Source organism: Gorilla gorilla, chromosome 5 (genome assembly GCF_029281585.2).
Source record: "Gorilla gorilla gorilla isolate KB3781 chromosome 5, NHGRI_mGorGor1-v2.1_pri, whole genome shotgun sequence".
Lineage (NCBI taxonomy): Eukaryota > Metazoa > Chordata > Mammalia > Primates > Hominidae > Gorilla > Gorilla gorilla.
Genome location: NC_073229.2, coordinates 132,728,127 through 132,749,378, shown reverse-complemented (window position 1 = coordinate 132,749,378; position 21,252 = coordinate 132,728,127). Strand labels below are relative to the sequence as shown.

At 46.3% G+C, this 21,252-nt stretch overlaps 1 protein-coding gene across 2 annotated transcripts in view; it reads right to left on the bottom strand.

The window, feature by feature from the left end:
- FOXO3 (forkhead box O3) overlaps nt 1–19,621 on the bottom strand; it is a 125,403-nt gene extending 105,782 nt beyond the window's left edge. Inside the window, exons 1-2 of one of the 2 annotated variants that reach the window (XM_031012146.3) lie at nt 19,373–19,621; nt 17,554–18,300 (exon numbers count right to left, since the gene is read on the bottom strand). In XM_031012146.3, the coding sequence (XP_030868006.2) occupies nt 17,554–18,177 (624 nt within the window). In that variant the 5' untranslated portion in view covers nt 18,178–18,300; nt 19,373–19,621. Of the gene's footprint in view, nt 1–17,553; nt 18,535–19,372 lie in introns of those variants that run through there. The other variant, XM_004044495.5, reaches the window with a different exon arrangement.
- Nucleotides 19,622–21,252: the final 1,631 nt, after the last annotated feature.

Sequence of the window (21,252 nt, the reverse complement as noted above, 5' to 3'; positions counted from 1 at the left end):
GATGTTGTTCCAACACCGAACCTGCCTTCTTGACCCTTCCCAGGAATCTTGGTGAATCTGAGGAAAGTGACTGGCCTGCCCTACCCACTCCCCCAAGAAGAAAACCCAGATCACTGCACCTCGGAGGCTTAGCACTCAAGCCATATCATCTTGGATATGGCTTCATGTACGAAAAGGAATGCCACTAACAGCAGAATGAACTGTAATCCAAAGTCATCCTGCTGGAGTTTGTTTTGTTTTGTTTTAGTGTTTATGAATCTCAGGCAACATTCTGAAACAGCTGGTAAAAGACCCTCACATGAACATCCAGAATTGGCCAACCCACTGTGTTTTGCACTATTTACATTCCTAAAGCCACCAGCTAGGTTTGATATAGCTAGCTGATCATGAGGCCCTGCTTAATGGGCTACAGAGTCCAATGATACTGACAAGCAGCATACTTGTTTGGATCTGTACCTGGTTCCACTTGTGGTGCAAGAGGTCGTGCGCCTTTTAGGGTCCTGAGCCGAGGTGAATGTCCCGCCTTACCTCTGACTTCATCACGAGAGCCGTGTCACTCTCCCCTTCACTGCACTGAGCCTCTCACACTGATTACACCCAGCACATTTTTATCTTATCTTTCTCTCACATGTCCCATGTCTGTCTGGGGATGAGTCAGTGCAACTACTCCCGTCTGATAGTGGTTTTAAAACTAGGAATGTCCTCAAAAGACCAAAACAAACAAGAGAAAAAGATCACACACACAAAAAAACATGAATCCAACCTAAACACAAGTTCTGTGAACACAATATATGCACTAAGGTGAACATGTGATTTCCTCTATACACCTGAGTGGATCCTTTATTGCTGTGATCCTGAGAGGTGAGTATCCTTGCCTTGTACAGAAGGCTACAGAGCAGCACAGATCTGTGGGAAGTCCAAAATACTCAAGGGGCTAGAGCTTTGTTATATTTCAACAGATACCACCATATTTTTCCCCATTTTTGCCATGATTCTGAAGCCAAGATGGCAAGCGATGTTAAGATTTTTTACTCCTATCACCAGAATAATTCCACAGACTTAGCAAATGACTTTAAAAGAGTGGTTCTGAACCCTCAGCTTGCAGTAGAATCACCTGGAGGGCTTGTTAAAGAGTTTCTGATTTAGTCTGTGTGGGGTAAGCCTGAGAATCTGCATGATGTTCCTACGTGATGTTGAAAGTTCCTACGTGATGTTGAAAGTTCCTATGTGATGCTGACACTGCTGAGCTAGGGACCACTTGGAGAACCATTACCTTCAAACATCAGGATATGGTGGAATCTTCTGGTATATCAGATTAGGTTGCACAAAAGAATAGTAAGTTTATATCTCTCAGTTTTCAAGTCTTATGCAATGACTTAAAACAGCACCATCTCTTCTTAAAAATTCCTGAAAACTTCAAAATAACTAGGGTCCAGTAGAGACTAGAAAAATGAGTGGGAGTTGGAAACTAAAGACATCACATGCATTTATATTAAAGAAGAGGAGACCCCAGTTAAACACAGTTTGTTAAGTGATAATAATGCTCTTGCCCTTAGAAGCCAAACTTACTCTTTAATCCCAACTTTACAGCACTCCTTGTCATGTGGAGCTTCCTATGGAGGAGAGGGCTGAAATGCATCTAAGTCAGTACTAAAATAGCTGATAACTTCCACAGCCAAAATCTAATGTCTATAAGATAGAGGCACTCAATCCTGGCTATACATTATCACCACGTGGGAAGCTTAAAAAACACAGATGCCCAGGCCCCATACCTAGAGATTCTGACCTAACTGCCTTAGGATGGTACCTAGGCACTGGTGGTTTTGAAAGCTCTTCAGGTGATTCTAAAATGCAGCCAGGGTTAAAAACCACTGATGTAGGAGTAAGGTGACCAGTGGATAGGAAAGAGAAGGGGAATAAGCCCTCTTTAGACAATGTGTAGTAGATATAAAAGGAAAAGACAAAAATGGAATAGCAGCCAGGAGTGACCAGGACAAGTGAAACCGAGGTTACTATGTTAGATTCTGTGAAGCTGATCTAGAGATCAACTCAATGTTGGCTGTCTCAGGTTCAAAAATCAGAAATGGCTAGACGATCAAGGAAGTACCCTCATGTGCCAAAGACTTGATAACAGTCCAAAGAACATGCCAGGAAACCCTCTTAATAAGGTATACTATTTTTTTTTTTTAGAAGAGTTACTAAGAACTTGGGGCAAAGAACTTTTAACTTTTCACAAATCATTTAAAGGTTCAACTTTGAAATCATATACCAAAAAAACAATAAAATTTCTCCCTCAGCAAAATTAACTGTTTTTTTAAACGGGGAAAGAAGAGGGAAGAGATTAAAGAAGTAACTCTCGGAGCACTCAATAGCTGCAATCATCCTCCCAGTAACCACACTGACAAATGGGTTTTCAAAGCTGTAAAATCATGTGATGCAAATGATAAAGTTATTTTCTTCTCTTCCTTCTTGGCCAGCACAGACACATGAGGTAACAAGCTGAAAAAAAATTTTTTGAAATCTTTATGATCCTGTTTAAGGCAGAACAATGAACACAAAAGAAACTAGCTAGAACTACTCAGTCAATGGAAAGAGCAAGGACTCTCCAGGCAGGCAACAAAGATGTCAGATGAAAATCATCTCTGCTCACATCAACAGGGCAAACACTGGGAGCCCAGAGATAAAAATCCAGATGTATTTCCACTGCATTATAAACTAAACAGATTCATCCATTTAAATTTTTTTTGGCTGATGAGAAAACTTAGATGTGGATAAAGCTGCATCTTAAAAATGAGAATTGTAATTTTTGATTGAAACATTAATCTGGTAAACAATTTATTTTAAAGCCAACTTAGAAGACACAGTTTTCACTAGCAGCACCAGTTACCTTTCCTAATTTAACACATGGCACCTTGCTTATTCAGCACAGGTTGCTGATAAATTAACTCAAAGCATTCACTGATTTTATTGGAATAAACTTCTCTTCCCAATAAGCCTCTTCCCAAGGAACACCTACTAAAAATTATGTCCACAGTCAAATGCTGAACTTGACCTTAACAAATGACATGAAGGGTAAGTATGATAAAACCTAAAATATGGCCCAAATCACCTAGTCTTTCAGTCTGAAATAAGGATCTTTCTTGTAAGGGGAGGAGACTAAATAGGACTGATTTAGATAATTCAGTTCAGCAGAGGACATGCGTCTATTCAAAAAGAAGGCTGTAAACTTATCTTTATTGGACAGGCTTGGAGAGAGAAGGGCTGATCAAGGCCACTAATTTCAAGAAACAGTATACTAGCTCACCTAGGAAATTATCTATCATGAGCTTAAGAGTCCATGTGTTCTAAAGCAAACATGCTCACACCAGCATCAGTTCGAAGATAACTTTAAAATAATCAGGCCTATGACATTTTCGTAAGTCAATTCCAGGCTTTTCAGGGTTACATAAATGATGCACCTCATCTAAGTGATCATTATTATTTTAAAGAAATTTGAAAGAATGTTTGAGTTCAGAGCTTCAGTTTTTACTTAAAATTATCTTGCCCAAAATGTTATTAGTCTGTGGGCCTCAATCTGCATGACAGGTATATTCATACATGGCACATTAATACTGTTAATGGAACTATACTGAAAGTGAATAAAGATTTGTTCTCCTTTTCATCCTACCAACTGAAGTTTTTCTACTGCAAAAACAAAGACAACAAAAACCCGTATCCAATTCGGACTCAAATGCAAAAGTATGAAGGATGAGATAAACAAGTCCTTGGTTTGGAAATAAATGTTGGTGGGAAGCCCTAGAACAGCTATGTGTAAGATAAAAACTCTGGAAGACCCATCGCAACACTTTTAAATTAGGTAGTTTTGTTTTGTTTTCAGTGATTTATCAACAGGAAATGTTCAAATGAAGAGATCTAGGGAAAGTGTTTTACTCTATGAAACCATCACAGTATCAGAAGAAAATAATCTGCATCGAGGTTTTTTTTTCTTTTCTTTTCTTTTTTTTAGGTATTAAGTAAAATAAAATAGGAAGAAAAGGGGGGAAGGTAAGCAGGAGGCTTTAAACATCACTCAGCCCAAGCTTAATATGAAATATGGAACCAAAGCAATTATGCTGATAATTTATGGTGAAAGAAATATCATTTTTAAAAATCAATGATTAGGACACTTCAGGAAAAAAGTAGTTTTGTGATTGGAATTACCTGAATTAACGACTTAACTGTCCACTTGATCTTTTTAATGTAGTAAAAAGAGAGAACCAGTTTTCAAGGAGACAAGCTCAATTGTATTTAATTTTATGTCCTCCTTACACTTCAGGCTTGTACCCAGAGTTGTCCCTTTAAAAGTCCACAGTGGCACTGCCAACTTCTATTGCAGCTGCCTCCAGCCACACAGTCCTCCCCTGCATGCTGTTATACTCAGTTATCAGGTAGCATCCTTCTGCCTGCTCACGTTTATCACAGAGTTTCAGTCTATCCTCTGGACATTATCCAGACACTACTTACCTAGCTTTACTATGAAACTGAGAGTTCTGTAATTTTTTTCCAACATACACAGGACAATATGGGATAATTAGCATTCTATTCTGTTAACTACATTTTATCTTACGGCACTGCCTTCCTGTGGCCAATTAAAACCACCATTTTAGGTCTTATTCATACATATTTTTACCTTGAAGACAAAAGCAAGTAGGCTCTTCAGTAGAGATAAACACTAACCTGGCCAGCAACTTGCATTATGCAACATTTTCTGTCTCTATCTTGGCAGCCTGCTTTTAAACCCGTCAGTAACTGCATTGCAAAGAGACAACCACCTCACAAAATATTTTTAATATCTTTCATTATGATTTCTGATTTGGCAGCAAAACTTCTGCCAAGAACTCCTTGTAAATGTTTTTTTTCCTGAAATCTGCTTTTCTTGATGTTGCTGCCTGCATTCATCTACGTGCTTGAAGCCTATAAAAGCACAGATATCCTACTGTCCCAACACAGAAATTTCTGCGATAAGGCCCCATCCCAAAAGATTTCTACCTACCATGCGTCACTCTATTCTTCTAAATAATACACTATGCATCTGACCCATAGTAAACCATAGTCACACCTGGCAGTGACCAAAGAGAATTGCAGAATCACCAAACCAACAGGTTTCTGACAGAATTCTCAAGCCATTCCTACTCTCCCAGGTACGCGCTAATTCTTCTTTTTTTTTTTTTTTTTTTTTTTTTGAGACAGAGTCTCGCTCTGTCGCCCAGGCTGAAGTGCAGTGGCGTGATCTCAGCTCACGGCAACCTCCGCCCCTCCAGGTTTAAGCAGTTCTCTGCCTCAGCCTCCGGAGTAGCTGGGATTACAGGCATGTGCCACCACGCCCAGCTAATTTTTTGTATTTTTAGTAGAGACGGGATTTCACCATCTTGGTCAGGCTGGTTTGAACTCCTGACCTCATGATCCACCTGCCTCGGCCTCCCAAAGTGCTGGGATTACAGGCGTGAGCCGCCGCGCCCGGCCAATATCATAAGTCTTTATTATTATCATTACTTATTTATTTTTGAGACGAAGTCTTGCTCTTGTCCCCCAGGCTGGAGTAAAATGGTGTGATCTTGGCTCACTGCAACCTCCACCTCCCGGGTTCAAGCGATTCTCCTGCTTTGGCCTCCTGAGTAGCTGGGATTACAGGCGCCAGCCACCACACCCAGCTAATTTTTTGTATTTTTAGTAGAGACGGGATTTCACCATGTTGGCCAGGATGGTCTCAAACTCCTCACCTCAGGTGATGCTCCCGCCTCAGCCTACCAAAGTGTTGGTATTACAGGCGTGAACCACTGTGCCCAGCTAATTCTTAAAAGTTATTTAGCTCATGCAAAAATCAAGGGAAGGAGCCTAAATAACGGAGCCAAGTTCACTTCCCACCAGCACACAGAGAGGTGCTGTTACTCAGAGTCAGCACAACTCTGAAGATGAGCATTCAAGATGGAGTCAGAAGGATTAAGGTGGGGATTCCTGGGGATAGAGGTAAAGAATGCAGCATAGAGTAGAAACTTTTTAAATGGCAGCTCTTTATTTACTTACTTATTTATTTATTTATTTATTTATTTTTGAGACAGAGTCTCGCTCTGTCACCCAGGCTGGAGTGCAGTGGCATGATCTCGGCTCACTGCAAGCTCCGCCTCCTGGGTTCACACCATTCTCCTGCCTCAGCCTCCCGAGTAGCTGGGACTACAGGTGCCCGCCACCACACCCAGCTAATTTTTTTGTATTTTTAGTAGAGATGGGGTTTCACCGTGTTAGCCAGGATGGTCTCGATCTCCTGACCTCGTGATCCGCCCACCTCAGTCTCCCAAAGTGCTGGGATTACAGGCGTGAGCCACCGCGCCGGCCAACAGCTCTTTAATTTCTTGTTGTACCCCACCCAAAGTCCCACCCACACTCCAGGAGACAGGAAAGTATACTAGAAAAGGCAGATGCTCCCAAGTCAGAGAGCCCTGGGTTTGGATCCCAAGCAAGTTACTTTCACCTTCCTGAACCATTTCCTTGTCTTTAAACTGAGGCTTACATTTAAATGCCTATCTTATAGAATCAATATTAGACGTAAAAAACCTAGTTGAGTAACGGGCACATAATAAGGGCTCAATAAATCACAGCTACTATTATTGTCATTATTAGTATAAATAGGCTAGAAAATGTCTTGTGTAGACTCTTTTTATTGCAAAAACTAAACATATCTCTAATATAACCCTGACACCCCTCCCCAAAAATATAATTTTAAAATATGAGAATAAACAGATGCAATTCTGATTCTTAAATGTCTGAACATTTCAAGCCAAACACCTACTGGGTACCTACAAGATATCTACTGCTACTGCTGCTGTTTCTGTGAGGACAACCACTCCATGTTCTATGCTTTAAAAGAAGACCTGGTTTTTTGAATGTAAATATAAACAGAGCAGACGTGAGCCTGAAGGACCAAGTGTGTGAGACTCTGCAAGTCTTGAACCAACCATAGGACACACTGAGGGGACTCCAGAGAGATTTGGATTAGCCTCACTACCATCACTGATGGCAGTGAACATGGTATGCCTCCATCTTCTCAAGCCCTGACAGGGCCAAAAGGAGGCTTCTTCTTCCACACTATTCTTCCACTGAGGATCCTTGGCTTCTCCCTCCCCTCCCCTCAAAGACAGACTCTTCTACACCAAAGCCCTCAGCCAGATTTCATGGACTTACTGTAAACCTCAAGTCCACAATCAACAAGCACGGCCATACTGTCAGTTCACAAAACAGGCAGAGAAAAAGAAATTCAGTAAGGAGGGGGACTAGGGGGAAGGACACATCTTATTCAAAATGCAAGAGAGTGACATGTTCTAGTAGCTCTAACTGGGAAATCAAGGAAAATTCATGCCTCCCTCTGTCCTCACTGCAAGATTAAAAAAAGACAAAATGTAGATGACAAGAAAGTAGCCTATGAATGATTATTAACACTTTGATTTGAATCTAAATAAAGTCTTTTTATTCTTCTCCATCTGCAACTCTGCCATTCCCACTCTTCTATCCCTAGGCTCCTAGGTTACTTTCTTAGGACTGCCATAACGAATTACCAAGAATTTCAGGGCTTAAAACAACAAAAATTCATTCTTTCTCAGTTCTGGAGGCTAGAAGTCCAAAATCAAGGCGTTGGCAAAGCCATGCTCCCTGGGAAGGCTCTAGGGGAGGATCTTTTCTTGCCCCTACCAGCTTCTGGCGGCTCCTGGCAATCCTTGGTGTTCTTTGGCTTATAACTGCATCACTCTAATATTTGTCTCCAACTTCCCACGGCCTTATTTGGGTCTCTATGTATTTTCTCCTCTTCTTATACACACCAGTCACTGGATTTAGGACCCACCCTAAGCCGATATGACTTCACTTTAATTTAACTAATTACTTCAGGAAAGATCCTATTTCCCAATAAGGTCACCATTCTAAAGCTCCAGGAAGACATGAATTTTAGAGGAACTCTATTTAACCCTCTCCAACTGCCATGTCAAAAATAAACCCCCACCACCAAAATATGGGGCATAGTGGAGGGAGGTGAGAAACTGATATAGCATTACAGAATTACAAAAAGTTCAAAGTTACAGTAGTCTCCTGTAGATCCATGACTATTCATTTTTGAATTGGAAATAATGTTGTTCTTACTTTTTACCTTACCTTTCTCTCTTACCTGAGAGAAATATACATACATACATTTCTCTCACCCATGAGCAACTGTGAAGCTTTGGAAAATATCAAAAGTCCCAATCAAAATAGCACTAAAACACAGAACATCCCACTGATCCAGACACGTGACTACTCTGTAAAAATTTGGTGTTAGGTATAAATGAACATGTAGTATCAGGAACTGAGTAGCAAAAAGATGAAAGGCAGGGGAGGATATTTTTCAGCTAAAAGCACTCTCATTTAATGATCTAGGAGTGGGAAGTAAATCATGGGTCTTAGAAGACCAAGGTTTCCTTTAAAACACTTGCTTTAAGTTTTTAATCTCCACACCCCCTCTCCTAAATTTTCCTTTTCTAATGATGACAATAAACTTACATGGAAACACTATATATCAGAGTTCTTTAAAAAATAATCAAGGTATTATTTTAGCTGTGTGGAGAAAAAAATACTTGACATCAGCTTAAAGACTTGTGTACTCCCTCTGCTGGCTCTGAATTTAAAGTAAATTCTCAATACCTTCAAGAGCTAACTTAACTAACTTCACTAGACATCTGAAATACAAGGAAGGCTGGTTGCAGGGGCTCACGTTTATAATCCCAGCACTTTAGGAGGCCCAAGTAAGAGGATCGCTTGAACCCAGGAGTTTGAGACCAACCTGGCAACAAAGTGAGACCTCATATCTCTACAAAAAAAACATAAAATTAGCTGGGTGTCGTGGCGCTCATTAGTAGTCCCAGCTACGAGGGCAGCTGAGGCAGGAGGATCATAGCTCTCTACAGAGAGAGCCAGGAGTTTGAAGCTGTGGAGAGCTATGATTGTGCCACCGCACTCCAGCCTAGGTGACAGAGCAAGGCCTTGTCTCAAATAAAAAATTTAAAATAAAAATACACAAGGGAGCCGGGCGCAATGGCTCATGCCTGTAATCCCAGCACTTTGGGAGGCCGAGGCAGGCAGATCATGAGGTCAGCAGATCGAGACCATCCTGGCTAACACAGTGAAACCCCGTCTCTAATAAAAATACAAAAAATTAGCTGGGAGTGGTGGCAAGCGCCTGCAGTCCCAGCTACTCGGGAGGCTGAGGCAGGAGAATGGCATGAACCCAGGAGGCGGAGCTTGCAGTGAGCCGAGATCACGCCACTGCACTCCAGCCTAGGCGACAGAGCGAGATTCTGTCTCAAAAAAAAAAAAAAAAAAAAAACAAAAACAAAAAAACACGCAAGCGAAAACATGATGTGGACTCTTCCACCCCACCCCACCCCCTAATGGTTTTCAAACAAATTCCTAAACACGTACTGAAAACTGCCAAACACATCTCTGTTGGGTTTACTATAGGTTCACTCCAGAAGGAAGGTAATGTATGCTGTTTGTTTATTTGTTTGTTTGGGGGAGAGTTTACTTCCTGCTCCAGCCTTGCCCCCTACACATGTGCCACATGCTTTCCTTACTCTGTGCTCACCTCTCCACTGCAGTCCTAGGGCACATCTGGACACCAAGGTGTGGTGAGCCTCCAGAAGATAACCTGGCCTCCTCACCCCAGGCAATGACCCAGGAGTAGCAGAATTACTAGAAGAACCACAGCCCAGCAGAGAAGTCATCCTCTTCGCTTATTATGTTATTCCATAGTAGTAACTGAGGCACTGCAGAGAAAAAGTCTCAAGATTAAAACCTCAAAAACTCAGGAGTGAAAAGTGGAACAAGCGAATTATAGAAAAGCCTGGCTTGAAACACACTCCAATCAGACATTTCCGTTTTACCAAGAGTGGTACATCACAGTACTCTATGGATGCCAGCTACCGTAGTTCTTTTTCCTTTAGGAGAGACTAAGATTCTGGGAAATGAACGTTGTTTGGTCAAGAATAAAATGGTGAAAGATACTGGGTCTGTTTGGGCAATGATGCAGTCGGAACTGGGGTGTTCTATCATCATCACTAGCCTAACCACATATTCAGAACTCTAACTTGGAAGAACTGCAGACTGGTCCTTGAAATAGTTCATCTCAAAGACTGTCTGCTATCTCCTCTCCTTTCATACATGACTTCTATTTCCCAATCCATGGACAGAAAACTTGAAGTACATTTGGGACTTCTGCCCCAAAATGCAGAACATTACAAACAACTAAGGCTTTACATAACAGCTTTGTTCCTAAAAGTGAGTAAAATAAACTTTAGGCAAAACAATTCTATGGTGACTTTCTCGACACTGCATGTTGATGATACAAATAGCGGGGTTACATACAGACGGCAAACTTCATTTCCTTTTTCTCTTAATGCAACAAGGTCATCCCAAGATCAGGCTTCCTTCAGTTTCTGTGGTAAGTAGTGATGGAAACTTATGGAGTTTTCAGAGACTTATGCATTGGGTAACAAGGCACTGCAAGAAACCCCAGATAGCACAGCATCATCTCACATTTACACCACATCACATCAACATCGATGCTAGGAGGTCTAAGGCTGATGCCACCTTCAGAGCTGCAAGTATCCAAAAGACTCCACTCATGACACCAGCTCACTCCTGAGTCACATCAGCCCCTTTCAGAGTCACAGCCCCAGAACTAAGGCTATCCATATGGGTTGATTATACAATCCAAAAAGCAGCTCCAAATATTAGAAACACTTATTTGTCTGGCAGACACATTCCCTAATTTAAAGCCTCTTATACTGTGCTTAAAAATATTCAACAGTCATAGCAAAATGACAAAATAAACAGGTAGCAGCCATGGGGTGGGCAGGGTAAGGTGGCGTTGCAAGAAAAGGCATTTAGCAAGGTAAGTGGAGAGTGCTGATGAACACAAAAGGAGAAACACAGCGACTCCAGTGCGAGCCAGCCTAGAAGAGAGGAGGAGAAGCAGAAGACAGCAAGTGAAGAGCTTAAAGAACTTGAGGCAAACAGCACTGAGATGAACAGCTGTGAAACCACAATGGTAGGCAGTAGACACTACAGTACAGTGGTATGAACAAACGCTTTAAAAAAAAAAGAGAGAGAGAGAGAGAGGGTCTCACTCTGTCATCCAGGCTGGAGTGCAGTGGTGCAGTCGTGCTCACTGCAGTCTCAAACTCCTGGGATTAAGGGATCCTCCTGCCTCAGCCTCTCAAGCAGCTGGGACTACAGGCATGCACCACCACAACAGAGCTAATTTTTTTTTTTGAGATGGAGTTTCGCTCGTTACCCAGGCTGGAGTGCAACGGCGCAATCTTGGCTCACTGCAACCTCCGCCTCCCAGGTTCAAGCAATTCTCCTGCCTCAGCCTCCCGAGTAGCTGGGATTACAGGCATGCGCCACGATGCCCGGCTAACTTTTTGTACTTTCAGTAGAGACAGGGTTTCACCATGTTGGTAAGGCTGGTCTCGAACTCCTGACCTCAGGTGATCCATCTGCCTGGGCCTCCCAAAGTGCTGGGATTACAGGCATGAGCCACCGCACCTGGCCTAGTTTTTTTTTTTCTGGTAGAGACGAGGTCTCACTTTGTTGCCCAGGCTGGTCTCAAACTCCTGGCCTCAGGCAATCCTCCTGCCTTGGCCTCCCAAAGTGTTAAAATTATAGGCATGGACCACTGCACCGACTGGACACACCCGTTACTCCACCCCTACTAGCTGTGGAACCCTGAACCCAGTCACTCACATAGTCCTAGCATGTTTCTCACCTGCAAAATAAGGTAGTTAGATGATCTTTAAGATCTCTTTTAGTTCTGAGTTTTAGGCAACAAGTAATACAGATGAGTCAGTGGCATCAAGGCTCCACATCCACTCCAGAGGAAGGCCAGATCTACATCAGGCCCTGGGAGACAGAACTGGGGATCCCAGATCAGTCCAGGGCCAAAGATGTGCTCTATCTAATCCAGGTGGAGCTTGGAAAACCAAAGCTTCTCCCAAACAGACCCAATCCACAGGAGCCATGGTACGGTGGTTTTGCATCTCCAAAGCAAGCTCAAAATGATCTGCAGAGAGTTAAAGGCCAGCTCCAAGCCATGCCCCACATCAAATTTGCCACTTCCCAGCAACTTCTTAGCAGAGTTGAAGTACTAGAGAAAGCAGAAATACAGATGTAAAAAAAAGGCAACGGGAATAGGCAGCAATGACAAATTCACAAAGCACAGATATGCTATAGCTTATTTTCTGTCTCCTCCATCAGAATATGAACTCCTGTGAGTGAACTGGAACTTTATCTGCCTTCTGCTACCACTATATCCCTAAGTCCTGGCAGAATGCTCTGCAAGCAGCATGCCTTTGATAAACATTTGTTGAATACATGAAATGGGATGTGATGCAAATGGGTAAAAAGGGTTTTCTCTCTCCAATCTTTCATTCACTTACTGTATACCAGCTGTAACATCCACTGATATCAACTCGTCTTTGCATTTATGATCCCCAGCTCCTTTTATAGCACCCAAAAAGGTAAAGTGGCTCTTCAGGACCCCTCAATTTGTGATGCAGGAAAAGGAGAGAAATGAGGAGTTGAGAATAGGGTCAAGTCTGTCCCTATAGGCAAAATAAGTGGGTATACAAACAAAATAAATTCCATATTCTCTCCAGCCCTGGGAATCTGGAATCTGATGCACCCGCTCTGGGTAAGTCGGGCAACCTGCCAGAATGCACAGGCCTAAACAGTCTTTAAAAAAAAAAAAAAATTAAGATGGGGTTTTGCTATGTGCCCAAGCTGGTCTTGAACTCCTGGGCTCAAGCCTAAACAGCCTTATCTTTGCATTTTCATGAAGATCTTTGAATGGATGGTAAACTTTTGCCAGACCAAATTAAATGACTTATTAGTGAGACAAGGCCTCTTCATTAATTTTCCAAATAAAAGTATCTTGCAGGTTTTAAGTAAGAATCACAAGCAGAGTACTAAAAAGTTTAACTAAAAGATGTTCTTGTATGGTGTCATTTTCTTAAAATAGAACACTCCTAAAATCTCCTAAAAATAAGTCTGCTGTAGATTCATTTCATTTTCTAAGAAGGAGATAAACATATCAAAACACACACTTAGCTTCTTTTTTAAAGAGTCTCTGTTACATGGGACTCACAGATCAAAGTCTAAAAGGGCCAATTTCTTCACTTCAGAGGTCAATGACACAGCTTTGAAAAAGAGGAAAAACAGTCCCTCTAGTGTACTGGGGCTGTAGAAAGAGGAAGTATATTAGTTGAGAATCACTGACGAAGACACTATTGCCAAAGGAAATTACAAAACGACATTTTGGCAACACGGGCCAAGCAGACAGATTCTTCACACACGACCATAACTGGCCTTTTGGTGAGTTACTCCAAAAGGTGACTGAGGTCAAAATTATGAGCCAATGTGGAATGATTATGACTTAGTCATTTTCAAATTAAAAAAAAATTTAAAACAGAGTTGCAGTTAAAATAACATTTTCCTAATACAGTGTGTTGAAAAGGAACTGGATGTATTAATCTAAAGAACAGAAACAGTGAGGACACACATAAGCATTATGTGACAGGACAGCCCTCATCTTTTTATCTTGGCAAGAAGCCATAACAGTACACATTCTTCCATGAAAGAAGACTCGGACTCTTGAAGAATTATCTTCTGCAGCAGCAGCAGCAGAAATATTAACACAGTATCCCCCACATTTGTGAAATTATGGGAACCACTACAGAAACTCAAGTCTGCCTAATTTGATTACACCCTGACCCATGGGAAAAGCAGATGTGTGCTGTGTATAACGAAATAAGTGATAGATAGGCCTTACCAGGTAAGCCCTGGAGTCCTTAGAGGTCTCCCCAAGACAAGAGGAACTGAGAGAACTCACTTGTTCAATCATGAGTGCAGTGCAAGCTTAATCTGAATTAAAGGAAATGTAACCTTCTCCCCTCTTAACCACATCTGATTGTTCATTTCTACTTTAATGCCCGAGGTAAGGGAACCTGTGAGATAGCCATCATCCTTCTCCCTGACACAGTATCTGACAAATGTAAGTAACCAAGGGCTTCCTCTTTTTGTTAAAATGCTATCCTTCTTACCTCTTTTATCACTTCATAGTTCCTAAGTACCCCTACTGACAGGCACTGGACAGCTATGCAAACATGATACACTCATTCAGCCTCCATCTACATTTGCCCATCCTTTTGATGCTGAAATAATAAGCAAGATGTTTTTAGATTGAGAAGCAAATAAGCCTTTCAGGAAAGCAAGCTCTACTTATGTGAGACTATCCATTACCTAGTAAATGACCTTTTAAAAAAGATCAATTTAAAGAAGAAAATGGAAAACAAAAACCTCTAGAACTGTGGCTACTAATTACCTCTCTACTAACTAGCTGTGTGATCTTAAGAAAGTCATTAGCTTTTCCAAAAATCAGGTTTTTTACCAGTAAAATAAGAGGGTTGAACTAGATCAGAAAACTTCATCCTAACTATACATTAGAATCACCTAAGAAACTTGAAAAAAAAAAAAAAACACAAAACCATCAATGCTAAGCCACACACAAGCCAAATTATATCAAATTCTCTGGGTATTTGTATTTTTCAGAAGTTCCCAGGTAATTCAAACATGCAACCAGGGCTGAGAACCACTGGTTTAGATTCTGATCTCTAAGTCCTCTTTTCTAATTCTTTCATTTTATGATGTTAGGGTGATAATTTTGGTTACATGGTCTCATAATGCAATGGCCCAAATAGCCTGAAAAGAAGTAAGGCCCTGCATACCGTGCCCTTTATGCACACATGACTAGGAGATGTTAACCTGAATTCTAGACATTTTTGGAAGTTAAAAATCCTCTTACATTACTCAGAATGAAAGTAGTGTGGTTTAAATGCACATGCGTGCTTCCAAAATGACTAATCATGACAAGAATCAACTCCTAAACTTGGACACTTGGAAATGGGTCACAATTAGCTCCTGACCTCTCCCTTTTCCCTCTTCTTCCACTAAACCACAAGCACACACAAAAAAAGGTTGCCTATTAGTCATAATCAAAATATGAAACCAGCTCCAGTTTCAAAGGGCCTTCTCCATCATCAAAGATTTGAAAGTTCCTGCATGGCTGCATCTTTTGATGAAGATCATCTTATAAAAACTCTAACAAAATTATATCCCTTTAGTCGTCAAGGATTAGTTGCCATGTGACACTCAGAAATGGAATTGGTAAAAAATTTTAAGGTAAAAAGAATCATAAAATGTGTGCCCTGTATTAAGCATATTAAGCCTTGAGAATTTCAATTTACAGTATTTTCTAAGATTTTAGTTGAAGAGAAATGAGATAGCAGAGAAGGGTAAAAAAAAAACCATAAGACAAAAAAACGATGACATAAAACCATAAAGTTTATGACTAGTCCCAAAATCTGTATTGCAAGTCCTACAAACTATATGAAAATGTAACTAGCCCAATCTCAATTCGTGGCTACTTTTGGTAATACCATTTTCTCATGTAAATCTTCCCCCCAAAAATAAAGTTCATTAAACTTATTATATTTAACTATAAACAAAATAACAAGAATTATTATTTGTGAAATTAAATTATTTTTGTAACCTTAAAAATCACAGGAAAGGTGAAAACGCCTTCCTACGTTAACGTTTTAAGTTTAAAGTTAACTAACTTTTCACTAACGTATTCTCCTCACCAAATTCAAACATGCAAGACTAAATTTCAAGTGAGAGAAATCTGAAAAACATTTCGAACCCCCAAATCCATGTTCTCAGATCCTGTCCGCTTATGCCTTCCTGATACTATACACTGATTAACCCTTCCCATCCACTTGGAAACCCAGTTTTAAAACATATCACACTAGTGCTCTTTTCAAATGGAATTGTCTAACTTTCATCCTTTCTGTAAAGAACTCTCGTATCATACACCTGGCATTCTTTTACAAAGCAATTAAATTAAACCAAATATAAAACTCATAATGTAAGCATTTGTTAAAAGAAATGAGACACATTTGTGGATTAATATCAAAGCACACGTGTTTTGCTTTTAAAGTATCTAATACAAAGCCTCTCTGATATAAGCCGTATTTAACTTTGCAAGGGTTTTCTAGAAGCAAAATAAGACATTCTCTACATTAAGTTCTTTAACTTTTTCATCTACAGGCTCGTCTCCAGTGCTTCCACTGAATTCTCCACTAAGATTAAACTGTTCTTATTTTTATACCTCCTGAAACCCAGGAAGACAGAGGGCTCCCCAATGACAATGAAGGAAGGGAAGGAGGAAGCAACTACTTCTTTTACATAAAACAAAACAAAAAAAAAATCTAAGCTAAATTGCAAATATGAGCAGCTGATAAGAGATGTATATCTCCAATCGCACAGGACTCTTTGGCCTGGTACTGACACATCACTGTCTTGGGGGAAGGGGCCAGGGAGGTGCCTAGGAAGAGGAAAGCAGCTGGATATCAGCAGCCCAGCAGGGGCAGAGGAGTTAATCTCTTTGGATACCCAACTGCAGGAAGTCATTACATCATAGGCCTTTCCACACCTCTCTCCCTACCACGTGTCCCGTGCCCCAAGAGGATGATAAGGAACGGTAGAGAGTCTCTCTTCGGGTTCATTTACAGGTAGAAGCCATTACGGCCCGGCCCAGCCCCCAAACCTCCTCCCAAACGCCAGAGTGAATGAAGCGCAGGCCCCGCGTCCCCCACACCAGAGCCCTTCCCTCAAACAGTGCCTGAATCCAGGCCTCGGCGGGAGCAGCGGGTGCAGCCAGTCTGGATTGAGGTGGCAAAAGACCGGCCGGTTCGAGGCCCCAGAACATTTCAGAAGCAGCTAGTCAGAAGCAGGTTTACTGGAGCGACATCTCCGAGAAGAAAAGGTATCAATATAGGCAAGGAAAGGAAGCCGTCCAGGAAAAGGTTTGCAACCACTGCTTTTTCTAATCGGATCGATGTGCCTGTAGGTGTTAACACCCACAAGCTGAAACTTGGACCCGAAGGTTCTCATTCAGCTAGTGACGACGCAACATGCTCCTGCGACAGACTGGAAACCACACATCCAACCCCTCCTCCAGACACTGCGTCCCAAACACCCCCACACCTCTCACTCCAGCCACAGCGCCCGCACCAGACCCCCACTACGGTAAACTCTACTCCAAAGTTGGCTGCGGACCTACCTCCTCGGTGCTGTCCTGAGAATCCAGCAAATATACTCCTGTCCGTTCGCCCTTCCCTCGCCGGCGTCCCCTGCCCCCTCTCCTCACCTGGCCATGCCCCAAGCTTCTGGGGAGCCTCATTCACCCCTCCGAGACCGTCCCCAGGTGCCCCGACTCCGGGGATCAAAGATAACCCCCAAAGCCTCACAGCTGAGGCTCCCCCTGCCAACCCCTTGCCCTGGAGCCCGCAAGCGCACTCCGACGAATCCGAGACGCGTCTCGCGCTGCGCAGGAGGCCCGGCGGGTCCTGCTGTCAGCCCGGGGTGGGTACGCACCTTCCAGCCGGCAGAGCTGTTGCTGTCGCCCTTATCCTTGAAGTAGGGCACGCAACGCACCATCCACTCGTAGATCTGGGACAGAGTGAGCCGTTTGTCCGGGGAGCTCTCGATGGCGCGGGTGATCAGGTCCGCGTAGGACAGGTTTCCCCAGGCGTTCCGCCGCGACGAACATTTCCTCGGCTGCCCGGAGCCCCCAGCCGTCCCGGGCTGCGGCGGTGGCAGCGGTTGCTGAGGCTGCAGCAGCGCCTGTGTACCCCCGCTCAGCCCGCCCGCCGCGGTGGCTGGCCCAGACCCGGGGTCTTGCCCTCCGGGTGCCAGCACCCGGGCCGAGTCCTCAAGGAGCAGCCCAGAGCCCAGCGTGCCGCTCCCGCCGCCGCCGCCGCCGATCGCCATGGCCGAGCCGGCCCGTCCCCCGCCGTCCTCGTCGTCTTCATCGTCCTCCTCCTCGGGGATCATGGAGTCGGCGGCCGTCTCCCCCGAGGGCTTGGCAGGGCTCGCTTGGAGCTCCGGCCTTTGCAGGGGCCACGTACAGGATCGCGGACGGCTCTGGGGCTCGAACTCCGGGTCCAGCTCCACTTCGAGCGGAGAGAGCGGGGCCGGGGAAGCCGGTGCCTCTGCCATCTTCGCCGCCCGCCCGCCCGCGGCTGGGGCTCTCGCGCTCTCCTCTCGCGCCGGGGCGGGGTGCAGCGGGGGAGGGACGTGGACGCCGCGAAGGCTCCGGCTCCCGGGCGCCGCCGCCGCCGCCTGGGGAAGCACGAGAGAAGAGAGAAGGAGAGTTGGTTATCCCGGGCCGGAGCCCCGTCCTCGGCGAGTCCTCGCCCGCTGCCGCCACCTCACAGTCTTGCCGCGCCCGCCTCCCAGGAACAGGAGGACCTGAAGACGTGCGGCCAGCGAACCTGGCGCAGCAGACACCGCCCCCCGGCCAGGCCGCGAGGGAGCCGCGAGCGAATCGACGGCCTCGCGCGGGGCAGCCCCCTCCCCCCGCCGCCCAGCCGCAGGTCCCTCCCGGGCTAGGCGGCGGGGCGGAGAGAAGGGGGAGGGGCGCCCGGGGGAGGGGCGGCCGCGCCTTTAAAGCGGGCAGCGGCCGGAGCTGGCGCAGCCGAGCCGCGGTCGGAGCCCGAGCTCGGGTGTGCGTGCGTTTGTTTATGTTTCGCTCGGGCCCGCTCTAGTGCCTCCCGCGGCGCCGCCGCTCAAGTCTGTGCTGTCTTCGGCTCTTCTCCCCTTTCCCGGCCCGGCCCCCTCCGCGACCCCCCGTCACCCCCCACCCGGTCGAATGGCCCGAGCCCGGGGACTGCGCGGACAGCTCCCTCTCCCCTCTTCGCCCGCGGGCCAGAGGGCGAACGGGGGTCTGGGCGCAGATGGGCCCCTGTCACTTCCAAAAAATAAAGGAAAGACAGAAAGAAGGGGGAGCAGCAGCCCGGCGGGTGTTCGCAGAGGTTCGAGCCCGGCGGGGACGGCCACTTCGGGGTTGTGTGTGGTTTGCATTCTCGCGGACGTCGTCCCCTCCGCCCCCTTCCCAGTCGGGATCCGGGGGAGGGAGCGAGTCGGAACATAAATCTTCCAACAGGTCGGGAAGCGCCAAGTCTCCCGGGCTGCTAGAAAACCCGGACCAGCACGTTCATCACCTCCTTGCTCCCGCTGCTGCCATCTTGACAGTTTCCCCCTTCCCTTGAGTCCTTTAAAAACACTAGCGGGCGAGAAGGGGGGCGCGCACACCGCGGCTCAGGGAGGGGAAAGGGAAGCGCCCGGCCCAGCTCGGAAGCAGATCCGGAGTCACCGGGAAGGCGGCCGCCCGCTGCACGGCTCCGGCGCCTACCTCGCTTCCTTCCCTTCAGGGACGCGGCGGGACGACGCACGATCCCGCGCGGGCCCGGGGCACGGCGAGGAGGGGGCGCGCAACCTCGGCGAAGGAGAAGCGCTCGGGCCGTCGCCGCAGCCCGCCCGAGGAACCGCCTGTCAGCTCGCGCGCCGCCGCCTTCCACATTCCTCCTCCTCCCTTCCACGAGCAGGGCGGCCGCGGCAGCAGCACAAAGTTATAGACACACGCAGGGCGCCTCAACCTAGGCTGACGGCGGGCGGGTCCCCGCCCAGGGGGAGGGCTGGGCGGCGGGCCGGGCGCGCGGCGGGCGTGCGTGTGTGAGTGCGCGTGTGTGAGCTCGCGCGCGCCTGCGCGGCCCGGCTCCGCGAGGCTGCGGGCGTGGGTGTCCGGGCGCGCGCCGTGGGCCGGGACTCGGCGGGCTCCCGCTGCTGTCCCCGCTGGGCTCCTCCTCCCTCCCGAGAGCCTCAACGACAACAAAGCGCGGCGCTGGCCCGGGAGAGGAGGGAGAAGGGGGGAGAAGGGAGGAGAGGAGGGAGAAGGGGGGAGAAGGGAGGAGAGGAGGAAGAAGGGGGGAGAGGAGGGAGAAGGGGGAGAGGCAGGAGCGCACAGCCCCCGACGCTCCAAGGAGCGCAGCGGCGTGGCCTCCCTGACTCCGGGCAGGGCGCCTGGTACCAGGGGGTCCCTGGCCTGCGCGTCCGCCCGCCGGGCTCTGGGCCAGCCCCGGTGTCCGGTTCCCTGTTAGAACGCGACACCAGGTAACACCCGAGATAAGATGCTGGCCGCAAGATGGGCAGGGTTATCGCGGTGTGGAAATACTGAACGGCGAAGATGTTGGTGCCTGCACAACTTCGATAAGCTGATGCTCACAGATTCGATCAGGCACCAAAAGGTTTGCACTGAGTCTCTCACCTCGGACGGTGGACCACAGTCGTGTTTCACTTTTCATGGGTTTTATGGCAAACGGGGGAGAGGTGTAACTAACTCCGGAAGAAATGCAAATTTACCCCCGTCCTACATTCAAGAGCAGATTCCGAACAACTGAGAAGGGGAAATAATTTTAATCTAATTTGTAAATGACGACAAAACCGCTACGTGGGCATTTTTGACTTTTAAAAAAAGACGTATCCTTTAGGTTAAACGAAAAACATCTGCACAAGTCCTTACTCTACGATCCGTGCCCCAAATCGTTTATTTGTACTCTACGAATGCACCACACGCGACATGCACACCAAAAGTCTACACACTAGTTCATAAATATATTTTTTAAAAAATCCTTGTAAGTCACCGGAGATAGCTCAGAGTCTAGAAGCGGGCTCCTCAACGACCCCATACACAAAAAGGTCCAGCCCAGCGTACGCAAGAGCCAGCCCGCCCAGCCGCCTCCGGGCTCCGGGCTTTGCGCAGCGCCCGTCACTCAAGTGACGCGCGGCCCCGCCCCTGCACCAAGCTAGTTCGACGCGTACAAACAGATGATGTCATCGTATCCACACGCGCGTGACCCCGGAGCTCTCCGCCGCGTCGCCATTCGCTGCGCCGCTTACTCGTCAAGGCACACCGCGCGCTGACTGGCCGCGGCCACCAGTCTCCAGGCCCCAGACGCCCCTCTCCGCCCCCCCGCCCCCGCCCCCCAGCAAATAATAAACAATCGAGTAAAATTCTAAGGAAGGAGAGAGAGGAGAGGGAAAAAAGGGAGAGGGCGCACTAGAAACCAATCCTTCGCGCGCTGGCGGTGGGAGGGTTCAAGGGGGGACGCGAGAGGACAGCGGACGGGAGGAAGGCAGCCGACTTGGGGTGGTGGGTCTGCCAGCGAAGAGGAGACGTCGGGGGCGGAAAGTTGCAGCGCACTCGACTGGGCGCGCCTGGCGGGGTAGGGGGCG